Source organism: Nothobranchius furzeri, chromosome 14 (assembly GCF_043380555.1).
Source record: "Nothobranchius furzeri strain GRZ-AD chromosome 14, NfurGRZ-RIMD1, whole genome shotgun sequence".
NCBI classification, from domain to species: Eukaryota; Metazoa; Chordata; class Actinopteri; order Cyprinodontiformes; family Nothobranchiidae; genus Nothobranchius; species Nothobranchius furzeri.
The window spans coordinates 45518220-45534986 of NC_091754.1; the positions used below are offsets into that span (position 1 = coordinate 45518220).

Genomic DNA, 16767 nt, shown 5'->3' on the forward strand with positions numbered 1-16767 from the left:
TCATTTTATTGTTATCCGGACCGGGGCTTCGGGTGGAAGATCCCGGGGTGATGAGTTGTCCCGAACCGCGTCGGAGCGTCGCTGTCCGTGGTCTGAATGAGACAGCGCCCTTGAGAGCCAGTGAGGAGAGGGGGTGTGGTCAGAGGTGTATGCTGCTTAGTCAAGGTGTGTGTGTGTGTGTGCACTCATGCTTGGATCATGCTTGCTGATTATTCCCTTGTGGGGGGCGCGGTCGCTGAGAATCTGATCTGATCTCTGGTTTTGCTCCACCTCCTGCTGCATCCTGAGCTTTCTGGAGCATGAACAGTCAAAAATCCTGATTTTTGAAACATGCGGTGACCTCTGGCAAGATGCGGTCTTTTGGATCTTCAGCTCTTAGCTGATGGCCTGCAGCTAGGATGCTGAGATGAGCACGGCAGCATGCCTGGCTGAGATTAGAACCTGTCCAAGGTCCTGAAAGTTCACACGAGAGAGTGTGCAGGTCTTGGTCCAGAGTGGGAGTCCAGCGTCAGTAACAGTCCTTAAAATTGAAATTTAACAGAGATCCATGGAATATGTATCTAATAAATAATCTATCATAGTGTGGCTAAATGGGTCAGTACTAGAATGTTAAGAAGTTAAACTGTTGCAACAACGCCACCCCAGAGCCGGTAGGCTCCAGGGAACTAAAAGGACGTAGGCCCGTGCACCCACAGAGGAACCATGGACGTAATTTTGTCCCTCCCACTTTTTCCAAAGTCAAGTTTTGACCCCTGCACTTCTTACCATCCAAAAACAATATTATGCTACATTAAATTGACACTGGCTGAGCTCTAGGACCAAGCGGAAAACAACTGTTTGTGTTGAAGGCTGTTTCCCATTAGAGCATACTGTAAAGATCCCCCCCCCCCCCGTGTCCCCCCCCCCTTCTAAAGTGAAAATTACGTCCATGAGAGGAACAGACTGGTGTTCTTAGATACAGTAATGTCCTTTATTTAACAATTCATATAAAATACAAAGAAAAGTAAACTAAATTAACAAGGAGGTGCAACACAGGTCCGTTATGTTAAAAACAGGGAAAACTTAAATAAATCCCCCGACTGGCTCCATTAAATGTATCCGGTGTGGGAGATCCAGTGGTTGCCCTGGCAACTAAACACTGCAGCCCCGCCCAGCAGCGGGCTAAAATACCGTTTTAAAAAGAAGGGTTAACAAAACAGCAGTGTGGAGCCTTGGGGTGCACTGCTTGGATCCAGTTGTCCAGGAACGCCAAGGTGAAGCAATGAGGGACCCAACGCAGCCCAGGTGGCGGAGCTGTCGAGGCGTACCACCAACACAGACAACCCCCAGCCAGCACCGTAGGTTAACCAGCCCCCGGATCGGCTCACCCCGTTACCCATAACTACTGGCTTACCTCTGCCGAGCTGGGAGGAGATCAGCTGCCCAAGAACAGCCTCCAAACAGGAAGAGGCCATGGTTATGCACCTGCTCTGGCTGGTAAGTTTGGAGCTGCATAAGCATCAGCTTCCAACCAGCACTCACTACAGATAAACCATAGAGAAATAACTCACCACCCTTCATCAAACTTTTTGACTGTAGTCCCTTTTGTGATATGATCTTTAATGACTTTATATGTCAAGATGAATGTTGTGTAATAGTGCGTGAAGTCCCATTTAGTGAAGATGATGATCTGCTTTGATGTGCACCCTATATGTCAAGAAATGAACGTTGTGTAATGACGCATGAAGTCTCCTTTAGTCTGAATCATTTTAGTTACGCTTGATAACTGTTTTGTGTTAACCCCCCAGATCCCACAGCCCTGCATGCCTTTTTAAAAGCCGGGAGAAGTGACGTCAACTCCCGGAGCTCTATTCAAATAATATGTATTTGTTGTTATTTAAAGAGCAAGTCACCCCCAAATCAACTTTTATTCCCTGATAAACTATATAAATGCATGTATAATCGTGCTGCAGACACGTGTAGTCAATAGTTTTGCACTTTAGTGCATCTTAGTTAAAATTTTAATTTTCTGCCTAAAACTGTCAGTGTTGTGCTGTTGTCAGGTAAAAACTCTGCACTGCATTTTAATTTAAATCTGCCATCGCTATTGGCTAAGAGGTACCCGGCCTACGTTTGCTGTGTCTCAATTCAGGGTCTGCATCCTTCGAAGGACCCAGCCTACTCGGCCGACGTGGGCTGGGTCCTCCGTCGGCCGAGTAGACCGGATGTTAACGGCTGTGAATTTGGACAGGCCTAGCCTTCATGAATTCCTGCCACTCCCTCGGTGAGCGTTCCGTCGCCTAGCAACCGGGGAACCGCTGAGCAGAAGGGAGGAGGAACTTCAAACGATGGAGCTCGAAGTTTTATTTAGCTTTTTAATCATTTATTTGACTGTTGGAGAGCTAATTCAGAGAAAATACTTTAGACTAGCTGAGCCTGAGCAAAGATGTGATAATAGTTTTTAATACTTTCTAAGGGTCTTAATTTGACCAAAACCGATTTATCACCTTTTAAGACTTTAAGACCCAGCGGGATACCCTCTAGTAAACAATTCTCATTTGTAAACCAAAATAAAATTCAAGAGTTTAATGCAGAACTGATTTTATTTAGATATTTCTTTTATAAGTACATGTTTAATCTTTATTAACCATTTTTTCTAGTAAAGTAAAAAGCTGTCAAAATACTCCCTTCTCTCCTGTGCCCTCTGCTGCTCTGCCTCCCTCTGCAGCCTCAAGTCCTCCCTGATCAGCTCCAGGAGCTGGTCATCGCTGTCACCTTCCCCTGGATGCCCATTTTCTCCAGAATAGTCTTAACAAACATGTAAGAAAAGAAACAGGAAGGGAAAAGAGGACAACGGGTTATTCCTTTCATGTTTTCACAGAAAAAAATAAACTCAAACGACAGTTTTTAAAATATGAGATGTTATTGTACCTCCATGCCACAGCCGCCGAATACTTTGCTCCAGTGATCATGTGGTCCATCTCCACCCTAAGCTTAATAAATTCCGTGGTTTTCTCTTTTGTCCCTAAAATACAAACTCCTATTAAAATCTGGGGGAAAACGTAGCGGGAGAAGTACGACACCGAGCGCGGCCGAACATACGAGCCGAGACCGCAATACAAGCACTTTTACTGTAACATTTCTAACTAAAATAACATTCATGTATCACAAAAAGCCCTTAACCTAACAGTTTAAGTTTATACTGACATTTATATGCGCAATCCTCTCCGACAGCTCCCGCTTCACTGTCCGCCGTTGTTTTTAAAAGTTCTGCCGTCTGGCCCGCAAGGCATCTTGGGAAATGTAAACCACTGAAGGATACACCAGACCCATCCTTCATGCAGGCGAAAAGAAGGCCGGATTCGTCGACCGCATTTGAAAGAGTCTTCAAATTGGGACAGGCCTAGTCGCGGCGCTGTGACGTAATGCAGACCCTGAATTGAGACACAGCCGTTAGCTGATACCATATGATGTCACAATGCCGTTGTGAGCCTGTGTGCGTGTGTGTATTTGTTAGCGGCTCCGCCCTCTCGGTCTGCTTGGCAACAGCAGTTGTTGCATTTTTCAAACAGGAAGTGGGAGTGGAGTAATACTCTGGTAGGGGGCAACTTGCTCTTTAAGGGTCAAACTAGACTTTTACTTTTATGTCAGGTTGTTTCTTTTAACCGTAGCACTTGTTGCCATGACACAACGGATTATGATTCTGTTCCAAATGCTGTCTTCATCCCCCTGTACTCGGTAGAACAAACTTTCAGGCGTACTTGCCAAGAACATACTTGTCAAGTAGACTGATATAGCCTCGGAATCGAGAATCGATAGGAATTGGAATCGAAACAAGGAACTGGAATTGGAACTCGAAATGTTCAAATTCAATTGATGCTCAACCCTACTAAATATAGATACCTTGGAATACACCCCCCCCCCCCCTTTTTTCAGATTATATTCAGATTTACAGGCCTATGAGTCACTTTGGAAAAAAAGAGTCTGCTAAATACATAAACATTAAGGAGGAAATTGCAGGTTAATTTTTTGTTCTAATTCATATAAAATGCTGTCCAAAAATACTATTTGAAATGCTTATTGTGGATATTTGGTTTAAAAACAGCAGTTTTCTAGTAAAACATGACCTTTCTCAGCAAAGCTTCTAAAAAGGTTCTTTTTTCTAAATGTGAACCTCTGACGTAACCAAAGGGAGTTAGAAGCTCGGCGCTGCCTCAGCTCAATGTGGAGAGTGGCTAGTTTTAGGGTAGAGAGGTCACGTTATCCAGTCAGTGTGTGTGTTTACTAGTGTTGGATTGTGTTCATGTTGATAAACTATAGTCTGTGAAGGCTGTACCAACTCCAGCATGTCTGGACATCAAGTCCACGGGTTTCCAGATAAGAGAAACAACGCCTCTATCTCCGTACCTCAGGGCGTTTCTGCAGCTGAAAAGATGGACTTCTGTAGCCCACATCGGTCGGTACCGGGACAGAGAGGTCCGCACTGGGCTCCGGAGATCCATGGTGGGGTTTAAAAAATGAAATGCGGATTTCTGGAGCTCAGCTCACCATCAGAAACAGGTCAGAACCGACCACCAGAAGAGATGCGCGGCTCAGCATCCGTCAAAAGTAGAATTATAAACATTTAAAGTTTCCTCTGTGTCAGAGCCACATTAGAATCCATATTTTTCTCTAGATTAAGCTAACGGGACTCCCTCAGCTGACGTCACTTGGTTTGGCAAAAAAAAAAAAAAAAAAAAAAAAAAACTCACAAAAATGACTAAAAGCCTAAATAATTCACGTATATGTAAAAAAAAACTTTTAAAACAAGTTTCTATTATGCTTCTCTAAACATTGGTTCATGGGAGTCTCTAACCTGCAATTTGCTCTTTAACATAAATCAAGAATTCGTTTTCAGAATGTGTTCTTTCCATTCATCTGCAAGGAAATCATTGGTGCAAATGACCAATCTCAGTGTGTTTTCCTTACATAGGCTCAGCCACTGCTGGAACTCCAGCACCACTGCTACAACATCACCCCTCGCCTACGGATGAAGCACGGAAGCGAAACAACACCCCCACCAGTCAACTAGATTATGGTAATGTCATTCAGAGATCAGCATCCAAATGTTTGCTCCTTAAACGTTATGTTCTTCAGCACTCTGCCATATGGTTTGCTACATACACTCCTTCCAAACCCCACCCCTCTACTGTTTTCTTCTCCTAACTGGCCATCGTTGTACACCTGTTGCAAAATCCAAGTGCTGATTTACGCTGATATAGGTTCCCTGTGGGGAGTTGATGCCACCCTAGAACAGCATTTATGGCATCTGTACAACATATTTTATTAAACCCATATCCCCCCCATTGGTGTTGCATCATGGCGATTTACAATTTATAACCTACAGGGCATGTTGTAATCTATAAACCTATAGAGCATGTTTACTAAGTGGCACCTTCTGGTGCACCTAGGGATCTGGTTTTTCCCCAAAATTTGAATACTTCTGTTGAAATACTGTGTGACCCAAAACAAATGACAATAATAAACACTGTTTGTATTAAGTGCAATAAAAGTTTAATAGTTGGAGCTGTTTTTAGGTGTCAGAAATTTATTTTGGCCCTGGCTGTGCTCAACAGTTATTAGCTCATCGATCCTCCAAAGAGAGGCTGCTCAGTGTGCCGTCAGTGGGTACGATGGTGAGTATTTATAAGGTTTACACAGTGACACACTTAAAAATGACTGAAATACCCCTTTAAGGGTTTATAGGAGTTAATTATGCCAAATATGCCTCAAGATAGACCTCTAAACATCACAGAACCCGAACAGTTGGGTCTCGGTTCCATGTTCTTGAAGATAAGTTCAGCAACAACAAAACATCACGCCCTCTGCAGTGAACAAGTCCATCACAGTCAGTTCAAGCTTTCATTGTGAGTGCATCGTTTGGCCAACCGATGTTTTAAAGCTCCTCCTCAGCGAGGAAGACGTGTTCCTGTTTAGCCCCTGGCTCCAGCATTAGCAGAAGGCAGAAGTGGAATGTTGAAGGTCTGTGGCTCACTGATTGGATGGGAGCAGACCCTGTCTCTGAGCGTGCTCCAGGATAGCATTGTAGCAGAAGTAGTACTGGTCTGGGGTCTGAATGCTGAAGGCCCTCTGCATTCTCATGCGTCGCACCGTCTGAAACACGTTAAGAGAGCCGACGTCCTGCAGCTGAGATAGGCAGATGTCCAGGGCACAGAAGGTTCCTGTACACAGCAGCAACACTTGTTAGAACAAAGCCAAGGTTGAGATACTATTAGTAGGTAGGATCTCATTACCTGTTCTACCAATTCCTGCACTGCAGTGGACCACTATTGGAGGTCCCAGTGGGTGGGTAGACCACTGAGGGCCTAAAGCCTTCACCATCTTTCTTTGCTGCCTCTTCACTGCACCCAGGAAGTCTATAAGCGTCACAGCTGAGGTGGGGACCCCGTAGTCGGGCCAGCTGAGGTACTGGAAATGACTCGCATTCCTCTGCTCACATGTCTGAGTAGCAAATAAACAGACAAAATACTTTTAATAAATTACAAATGTAATAACATCAAAACTAGTTCATAAAAGAAGAAAAAATTGGAGCACACAGAATAGTTCAGACTCATAAAAATGAGGCAAACTGTGTGTCTTCACCAGAGTATCTGCTACGCAGCACCTGTTCCAGCAGAGGACTCTGATTCTTCATCAACAAGTTAGTGCCTTTAGTGTCATAGCTCAGAAAAATGTCTAAAACAAGGACATGATGTTGGGAAAGCCTTTTAGAGTAAACTCAAAATGTGTGGCTATTGTGTTTACAATAAAACAAGATAAACACAATAGCACTATCTTGGACAGGATACCACAGAACAGCGCTGTGCCCTCTGTTGTCCTGGCGGAGAATTGCTCTGCAACTCTCCCCAGGAGACAGAGAAGTCTGAAGGCAAAACGTCTCTGTCAGTGCGTGCATGTCTCTCCCTCGTGGAGCTGATGAAGTATAAACTAGGCCTAAGTGTGCCCACCTCCCCTGGAAGAAGGTCACTAATGCCCACTTTCTCTAAGCTGCAAGTATGGAGCAGTGGATTTCATGCTGTTGTTGAGGATGTGACCTTCATGCCACGCATGACTGCTTTAACCTCCACCGGAGGGGATATTCCGACTTCTGCGTTGGGGACAACACATCGCCATAAAAAACATGCATCCTGTCCACGAAGATGTGTGTAATGGCCGGCACAGGATATGTGTGTTAGGTGACTAAACATTTGTAACAGCTTTTGTGGGTGAGTGGACAGAGCACCTGCTATGCATGCTGTTTTGCTATTACCTTAGGCCGGTTCGATTTCCTGTCTGAGCAGTAACTACTTTTCTGATTTAGCTACACTTGCCTGTATTATGTTTTCAATCTTTTATTGGTAAACTGTTTAGAATATCAAGATGAATCTTTAATTTTTTTGTTTTTTACTTTCCTTGTTTATTAGCCAGTTGAAGCCCATGTGAGTCCCTGCGAGGTGAACAGAGTAGATCACTGGGACTTCTGCAGCAGCAGCATAAGCAGGGAGGCCAAGACCTCCCTCTCCCCAGTCTTTAAGGCCAACTCCTCCAGGGGAATCCCAAGGCGTTCTCTGGCCAACTGAGATACATAGTCTCTCCAGCGTGTCCCGGGTCTTCGTTTGGGTCTCCTATCAGTTGAACATGCCTGGAACACCTCACCAGGGAGGAATCCAGGAGGCTACCTCAACTGGCTCCTCGATGTGGAGGAGCAGTGGATATACTCTGAGCCCCTCCTGGATGACTGAGCTTCTCACACTATCTTTAAGAGAGAGCCCAGCCACTTTGTGGAGAAAACTCAATTTGGCTGCTTGTATTCGTGATTTCATTCTTTCTGTTTCTGTTACGGCCCAAAGCCTTTTATAGGATGGCTGACTGTTTCTATGTCGAGCTGATCATTGACTGGAGGCAGCTGCGAGTTTCTGCTGCCAGAGGAAAAGAATAAAAAGAGTCTAACACAGCAAGCTCAGGAGATAGACATGGCTGTACCAAAGAAAACTACACATTTATACTTCCATGAGTCTTCCCCTTTTGTTGGTTATGGCTTATAGCCAGGTCATAACATATTGGCGGCTCATCCGGGATCCTTTCCTTGTGATTCACCACCAAACATTAGCAGAGTTGGTTCCAAGGGGGAGATCCTCCTCCTCATCATCATCATCGTCATCATCACTTATTTTTTCCCAACATGCCAATAACATCACAATTAACAAGACATAAATCAATAATAAACCTTACCAGATGACATTGTTGTAGGCATGTTTGAAAGGGTGTGGGCAGAAGCCAAGCTTATTCAAGCCCACCCGTTTTTTCACTGACTGTTTAAAGAACCTAATTTAGAGGTTTTCTCTATAAAAGATTTTCATATTTCTCAAGGTAAATAAAATGATCAATGAGCTGCACTTGTAGTGCTCTTCCGAGTCAGAAGACTCCAAAACCCTCAACAGTCATTCACATATGATGGTGGTGAGCTGCATCGTAGCTACACCTGTCCTGGGACACACTGACTGAAGCCAGAAGTCCCTCCAACCACCACCAGCAGGAGGATTGTGTCTTGTCCAATGACAATGGCTGTGACAGACTCAACGGGGTTGGAACAGGCTACCTTCCAGTTACAAGGCGGGTGCTTAACTCCTGCTCCTTTGCTAGTGACTTTGGCTTAATTTGAGAATGATATTTGCCAGATTTAATCTAGTGATATAATGGATGTATGGTCAAGTTTTTAGTGACTCGATCCTTGTCAAGAGCAGAACTCAAAGTAAAGTAGAGCTGTGTACCTCTGTATTGTGCAGCTCTAGGATGGTGTGGTTGTAGTGGGTGTGGTGGTCCACTCTCTGGTTCACCACAGCTATGTGTCCATAGACCTCTTGTCCACCTTCACCCAGGGGCCAATACTGTCCACACTTCCTTCGACTCCCTTCGTCTGTCCTGTAGCATGAGGACAAGGTGCACTTAGGACAATGAGTTCAGACCACAACTTCCTTTTTTGTGACTATTCACTGTAATTACCTGGTTGTCATAACAATAACTAGAACATTTTGTTCCCAGACCATCCTCCAGAAGTCTCCATAGGTCCTTTCGAGTGGTCCTACAGAAACAGAAGAGCCACAGCTTTAAGATGTTCTCCCAGGTGGATTGTGGGTAATTCTGTTTAGTTTCATCACTGTATATTGTTTAAACCACAGACACATATATTGATTAAGACCGGGAATCAATTAAAATAAACTAATTAATCAAAAATCTGAAAAAAATGTATCGCAATTAATTATAATTTCTTTCCAGAAAAAGCAAGCAATTTACATGTAAAAATATACAAGAGGTTCATTTTATTTAGAAAGTGCATAACTTGTTGAAGTGTGTAAAATCACTGAATACTGTCTTTAACAGAGAAAAACCTAAAATCAAATCCAGTTTCTGTTCAAAAACCTTGTTAGAAAAAGTCTATTGTGTAAACAATGAACATGAATTAATCTAGCACAGCTAGCTATTCAGTGTAAATGTCATTTTCCACAGCATCAGTTGAACTTGAATTGCTAACTCCCCAAAAATAAATAAGGGACACCTCGCTGGCATGGCCCCCAAATGCTTTGATACAGCCCTGGGTGGGATGGAGTTTTGAAGGTGATCTGAACTGTATGGAATATATGAATATTATGAGCTTATAAATAATAATTACTTTATAACGTTAAAACATGTAGTGGGATAAATCTACATACATTTACCTTTCCAAGCTCTTTGTTTTGTTTTCTTATTACTATTATTATTATTTTTCCCGTGTCCTGTTTTCTTATTATTTGACTATGATCCTGTCCTGTCTGTCTTTCATACTGCATCTGCCACAGGGAGATGCGGGATAGTTCTCCAGAAAAAATGCTGCCTGGCCGTGGAGCACAGGTGATGAGCACAGCAGCGATGTGCCTCAGCCACGAATAAAAGACAAAAAGCACCAAAGCAGTTATGACTGATTGTGTGTTAAATATATTTTGGTGGCGCTGCTTTGAGGATGTTACTGTGGCTGTGCGCAAGACATGGATGCCGGTGGAGCGCATGAGCCCCATGCCTCTGTTCATCTTCTCCACTCAGAAGAATCAGAAGAGTCCATAATATCAGTAGAAACTTCATCTTGTTTCAGGCTCAGTAAATGATCGTCGTCTTCGTCTTCCTCCACTTATCCGGGTCCGGGTCACAGGGGCAGCATCCCAACTAGGGAGCTCCGGACCGTCCTCTCCCGGGCCACCTCCACCAGCTCCTCCGGCAGGACCCCAAGGCAGTCCCGGGCCAGATTGGAGATGTAACCTCTCCAACGTGTCCTGGGTCGACCCGGGGGCCTCCTGCCGGCAGGACATGCCCAGGAGGCATCCTGACCAGATGCCCAAACCACCTCAACTGACTCCTTTCGATTCGGAGGAGCAGCGGTTCTACTCCGAGTCCCTCCCGAATGTCAGCTCCTCACCCTATCTCTAAGGCTGAGCCCGGCCACCTTACGGAGAAAACTCATTTCGGCCGCTTGTATCCGCAATCTCTTTCTTTCGGTCATTACCCAAAGCTCATGACCATAGGTGAGGATTGGGACGTAGATCGACCGGTAAATCGAGAGCCTGACTTTCTGGCTCAGCTCCCTCTTCACGACAGATCGGCTCAGCGTCCGCATCACTGCAGACGCCGAACCAATCCGCCTGTCGATCTCCCAATCCCTCCTACCCTCACTCGTGAACAAGACCCCGAGATACTTAAACTCCTCCACTTGAGGTAGGACCTCTCTCCCGACCCGGAGTTGGCAAGCCACCCTTTTCTGGTCGAGAACCATGGTCTTAGATTTGGAGGTGCTGATCCTCATCCCAGCCGCTTCACACTCGGCCGCGAACCTACCCAGCAAGAGCTGAAGGTCAGAGCTGGATGAATCTAGGAGGACCACATCATCCGCAAAAAGCAGAGACGAGATTCTCCTGCCATCAAACTCGACACACTCCACACCACAGCTGCGCCTAGAAATTCAGTCCATAAAGGTAATGAACAGAACCGGTGACAAAGGGCAGCCCTGGCGGAGTCCAACCCTCACTGGGAACAGGTCCGACTTACTACCGGCTATGCGGACCAAACTCACGCTCCTCTGGTAAAGGGACTGAATGGCCCTTAACAGCAAGCCACCCACCCCATACTCCTGGAGCGTCCCCCACAGGGTGCCCCTGGGGACATGGTAATAAGCCTTCTTCAAATCCACAAAACACATGTGGATTGGTTGGGCAAACTCCCATGCCCCGTCCATCACCCTTGCAAGGGTATAGAGCTGGTCCACAGTTCCACGGCCAGGACGAAAACCACATTGCTCCTCCTCAATCTGAGACTCAACTATCGATAGGACCCTCCTCTCCAGTACCTTGGAGTAGACCTTTCCAGGGAGGCTGAAGAGCGTGATCCCCCTATAGTTGGAACACACCCTCAAGTCACCCTTCTTAAAGATGGGGACCACCACCCCGGTCTGCCACTCCACAGGAACTGCCCCCGATGACCACACAATGTGGCAGAGACGTGTCAACCACGACAGCCCTACAACATCCACAGCCTTGAGATACCCAGGACGAATCTCATCTGCCCCCGGGGCTCCGCCGCTGTGTGCTTGTTTAACTACCTCAGCAACTTCTGCCCCCGAGATTGGACAGTCCATCCCCAGGTCTCCCGGCTCTGGTTCCTCCTCGGAATGTACGTAGGTGGGATTGAGGAGCTCCTCAAAGTATTCCTTCCACCATCCAACTATAGCCCCAGTTGACGTCAGCAGCTCCCCATCCCCACTGTAAACAGTGTGAGCGAGTTGCTGCCTTCCTCTCCTGAGGCACCGGACAGTTTGCCAGAACCTCTTTGGAGTTGATCGATAGTCTTTCTCCATGGCCTCACCAAACTCCTCCCATGCCCGAGATTTTGCCTCGGCAACTGCCACTGCTGCACCCCACTTGACTATCTGGTACCTGTCTGCTGCCTCCGGAGACCCACAGACCAGCCACACCCTGTAGGCCTCCTTCTTCAGCCTGATGGCTACCGGAACCTCTGGTGTCCACCAGCGGGTACGGGGGTTGCCACCACGACTGGCACCAGCCACCTTGCGACCACAGCTAGCAACAGCCGCCTCAACGATCGCAGAGTGGAACAAGGCCCACTCGGAGTCAATGTCCCCCACTGCTCTTGGGACACGGTCAAAGCTCTGCTGGAGGTAGGAGTTGAAGACCGTCTTGACAGGTTCTTCTGCCAGGCATTCCCAGCAGACCCTCACTATGCGTTTGGGTCTGCCAGGTGTACGCGGCATCTTCCCCTGCCATCTAATCCAACTCACCACCGGGTGGTGATCAGTTGACAGCTCCGCTCCTCTCTTCACTCGGGTGTCCAAAACATACGGCCGCAGGTCAGATGATACGACCACAATGTCTATCATATACCTGCAACCTAGGCTTCCCTGGTACCAAGTGTACCGATGGGCATCCTTATGTTCGAACATGTTCATTATGGCCAAACTGCAGCTTGCACAGAAGTCCAATAACGAAACACCACTTGAGTTCAGATCAGGCGGGCCGTTCCTCCCAATCACACCCCTCCAGGTCAAGCTGTCATTGCCCACATGAGCAATGAAGTACCCCAGCAGGACAATGGAGTCCCCTGATGGAGCACTATCTAGAACTCATCCCAGGGACTCCAAAAAGGGTGGGTACTCTGAACTGATATTTGGCCCATAAGCACAAACAACAGTCAGGACCCGTTCCCCAACCTGAAAGCGCAGGGAAGCTACCCTCTCATCCCCCAGGGTAAACCCCAACATACAGGCAGAGAGTCTTGGGGCCAACATAAAGCCAACCCCAGCCCTCCGCCTCTCACCCGGAGCAACTCCAGCAAAGGAGAGTGTCCAAACCCTCTCAAGGACTTGGGTTCCAGAGACAATGCTATGTGTCGAGGTAAGTCCGACTATATCTAGCCGGTACCGCTCAACCTCTGCCACAAGCTCCTCTCCTTCCCCACCAGCGAGGTGACATTCCATGTCCCAAAAACCAGTTTCCTTGTCTGGGGATCGGACCGCCAAGGCTCCCGCCTCGGTCTGCCACCCGATCCACACTGCACCAGACCCTTCATGTTCCTCCTGCGGGTGGTGGGTCCACAGTTGGATGAGCCCATGTATCCGGTTCGAGCTGGGCCTGGCCTGGTCCCATGGGCGAAAGCCCGGCCACCAGGCGCTCAGGCCTGGCTCCAGGGTGAGACCCCGGTAACCCTCTGGGCCGGGTACTCCGACTCTTTGATTGTACATCCATGAAAGATCCTCTGAACCGTTCTTTGCCTCACCCTTCACCTAAGATCAATTTGTCATGGGAGACCTTACCGGGGGCACAAAGTGCCCCAGACAACATAGCTCCTAGGATCATTAGGGCACTCAAACTCCTCCACCACGATAAGGTGACGGTTCAAGGAGGAGTCAGTAAATGATGGTTTATCAATATTGTCCAGGGGAAAATATGGAGAATTTTTGGAGAATAGTGGCTCCAGGTTGGAGAGATGGTCAAATTAATTGCGTAATGTACTTTTAACACGTTAAAATAACAAAATTAATGCTAATAATTAATGTGCTAATTTTCCCAGCCCTAATATTGATAGATCCCCAACTGGTTGCTCGGGTGCAGGAAATGCTGCCGCCATCTTAGATTGATTAGATCTTCCTGGTATCAGATGGATCTCATGTCTCTGACCCTCCTCTCTGACTTGAGAGTTAGCTAACATGCTAACATGCTGAAGAAACGTTTTATGGTTTCACCCTTTCAAAAGTTTTGGTTCATTATCATTAGAAATGTGATTTTTAGGTTAAAGAAAGAATATAATTATATTTAAGGAAGAAATAAACCCATGTTGTCACTTGGCTTCCTGGGGCTGGAGGCTAGGAGGGGGATCTGGCCGTCTGGCTGGGGTCTGGGTGGTGGGTCGTTTTGCTCGGTTTTGGGCGGGGGAGCCTGCTCATCAGCACCCCAGCAGAAAGGGTCGAACTCTGGGAGCCGGTGATGGTTGTACCCTTTGTGCGGCAGTACCGGGACCGGAGTGAATAGGGTGTATATGGGGAGAAAGAGTGGGTGTCCGGCGTGCATTTTTGTGAGTCTTAGGTTGTATGTGTATGTGTGAGCATGAGGGAGAGAGTGTGTGACTGTGTTTGTGTATGACTGTATATGTCAGGTGGGGCTTTTGACTCCTCCCCTCTCCTGGGACTTCTTTTGCTGCTATACATCTTCACCTCCCCTCCCCCTGTCACACTTGGTGTGGAGTGTGGTGCCTTGGTCTGCTTGAGTGTTCGCGGTTCCCGGGTCAGGGGGTTTAAGATTTTTAGCATCTGCCTGATTAATCCCGGTGGCTGCCTGGTGGGATCTGGGTCCCCGGCGGGGCTGGTTGCCCCTGGGTCCTGGGTTGCTGGGTTCCGGGCTCGGCCGACTTGGGGGTGGAAGGCTGCGGGCGGGCCTGTGGGCTTGCCGCTGATATCTCCCGGGACTCTGCCGGGCACTGGTTGTGCCCCCCCGGAGCGAGCCTCTGTGCCTCTCGAGGGGAGCAGGAGCTTTTCTGGTCGCAGTCTCCCTGGGGTCCCTGTGCTCTGGGACAGCTCCTGAATCTCTGAGACTTGGAGCTCCTTCCATCTTCTACGCATCTTTGGGGGGCAGCTCTGTGGCCCCTCACACTCTTTATTGGACGCTCCTATAGAGAAACCTTACATAAACAAGAGCAGGTACACACACAGGTGCTCACATGGTGCTCTCATAAGTATGGACTTGGGCCCGTTCAACACGTCGGCTGTGGTTGGCACTTAATGCACTGTGATTTATTATCGTGATTGTTCAGTAAAAAAATGTTGATTTTATATTTCCTCATCAGGTTGACGCAGTGATAGTTTGCGCCTGTTGTCTTGCTGTGTGTTCCTTTTATTTTTTTTTCTGTCCTTCTGCAGGCCTAGAAGCAGACTCTTGTTAATCACTGTTTGTTTTTGTGGAACCCTCCCCACCTTTTGTCACTTCCTTTCTTTTTCACCTCTGTCTCCGTGTCTGGTCGGAATTAAAAAGCATTCAAAAACAATAACAATAAAGTTTTAAGTATCAGGCGTGACATTAAAAGAAGAAGCTTTGATGCTCCACTTAAGAGTAAATCTGTAAAGCTTGTCACCAGCATTCAGACATTCATTCTGTTTGCTTCACAGCCAGACAGGACACAGTAATAAATAAATAAATAAATAAATAAAAAGAATGTTCTAAACTCAGTTTATTCTCACTGACTGTAAGGTTGGAGAAGAGGTGAGTCTGGACAAAATAAATGCTTCGAGGTCTCCTCACAATTCAAAGCCCTGTGTCTGGTGCCCTTGTTTCTGCACGGAACACATCCCACCTTCACCAAAAACACAACACAGAGTCCTGAGGGTGTCGTCTACCTGCTGCAGATGCACAGAGGGGAACCATGGGTTACATATGCATTTGTAGGGTTACACATTTGAATGGAATTCTATAGTTTTTCTTTAGCAGATTACCAATAAGTGAATACATCAGATTATATTTTAACTCGCGTTCTGTTAGGGGTTTGGATGGCGTTGCGACTTGTTGCTTCACCGTGCATCTGAATCCAAAACAAAGCTGATGACTGGTGGAAAAATGTTTTTCCAAGTTTTACTGATGACTGATGGAGAATTTCTGTCTGTCCAGACAGACCTTATTCGTCTGTCTGAAGCCTGCCCTGGAGAGAATGGACACAACGTATCTCTGCTGTACAGTTTAAAACAGCTGCTGTGTGCTTCCTAACCTCAGTGAGAGTCCAGAGAAGAGTGAAAACAACCAACATCCACAGCCATGTCGGACGTTTGACAGAGAGAACATACGTGTAGACATGAATTCACACCATTAAAGATAAAATGTTCCTTTGGAAGTTGTCACACTGTTCAAAGTGTGTTTATATGCTAAATAAATATCCCATTACCTGATTCTAAGCTTTGTGTGAACATTGAAGTCACTACGAAATCTGCAGCAAGCCTCTAAGGTGACAGAGCATCACTGAAGGTGATGGTTTAGAAAAAGGATGAGACTTTCCATCCTCAGTCTCACCTCTCCCATCTTCAAATGGTGAAAAATGCAGTAGATCGCCTATTGACGGGTTCGAGAAAGAGGGAGCACATCACCCCAATTTTAGCTTCACTGCACTGGCTGCCTGTCGATTTTAGGGTCCGATACAAGGTTCTTTTGTTGGCTTTTAAAGCGGTACACGGCCTTGCTCCGCAGTATCTTTGTGAAATTTTAGTTGCTCACTCCCCGTCTCGGTCACTGAGGTCAGCTGACCAGTTTCTTCTGGAGGTGCCGAGAACGAAGAGAAAGCTCAGGGGTGAGAGCTTTCTCAGTAGCAGCTCCAAGGTTGTGGAATGCAGTCCCAATCCAGATCAGGATGGTTTCCTCACTGTTGGGTTTTAAATCATTTTTGAAGACTCATCTGTTCTCAGTTTCTTTTTATTCAATTTGAGAATGCATCTGTTTTAGTAGCTTTTATGTCAGCTTGATTTGTTTGTTTTTGTCATGATTTTTATTTTTTGATGAACTTTTATCTTATTTTTAGCATTTTAGGAAACTTCTGTTTGTTTTGGCTTGTTAAGGACTTTGGTCAGCTTTTATGCTGTTGTAAAGTGCTTTATAAATGAACTTGACTTGACTAAAATGTGTCACGTGAGGTTAAAATGTAAAAAGTAGTGTGTGTGCTTCAAGCTGCCCAAAATCT

At 46.4% G+C, this 16767-nt stretch overlaps 1 protein-coding gene across 1 annotated transcript in view; it reads right to left on the bottom strand.

Annotated features, from left to right (window-relative positions):
* Nucleotides 1-5509: 5509 nt before the first annotated feature.
* The window catches only part of ptpn9a (protein tyrosine phosphatase non-receptor type 9a), a 47599-nt gene continuing 36341 nt past the window's right edge, over nt 5510-16767 (bottom strand). The window contains exons 10-13 of the mRNA XM_015952209.3: nt 9022-9100; nt 8790-8940; nt 6273-6480; nt 5510-6200 (exon numbers count right to left, since the gene is read on the bottom strand). Coding sequence (XP_015807695.1) covers nt 6010-6200; nt 6273-6480; nt 8790-8940; nt 9022-9100 — 629 coding nt within the window. The 3' untranslated portion in view covers nt 5510-6009. The remainder of the gene's footprint in view (nt 6201-6272; nt 6481-8789; nt 8941-9021; nt 9101-16767) is intronic.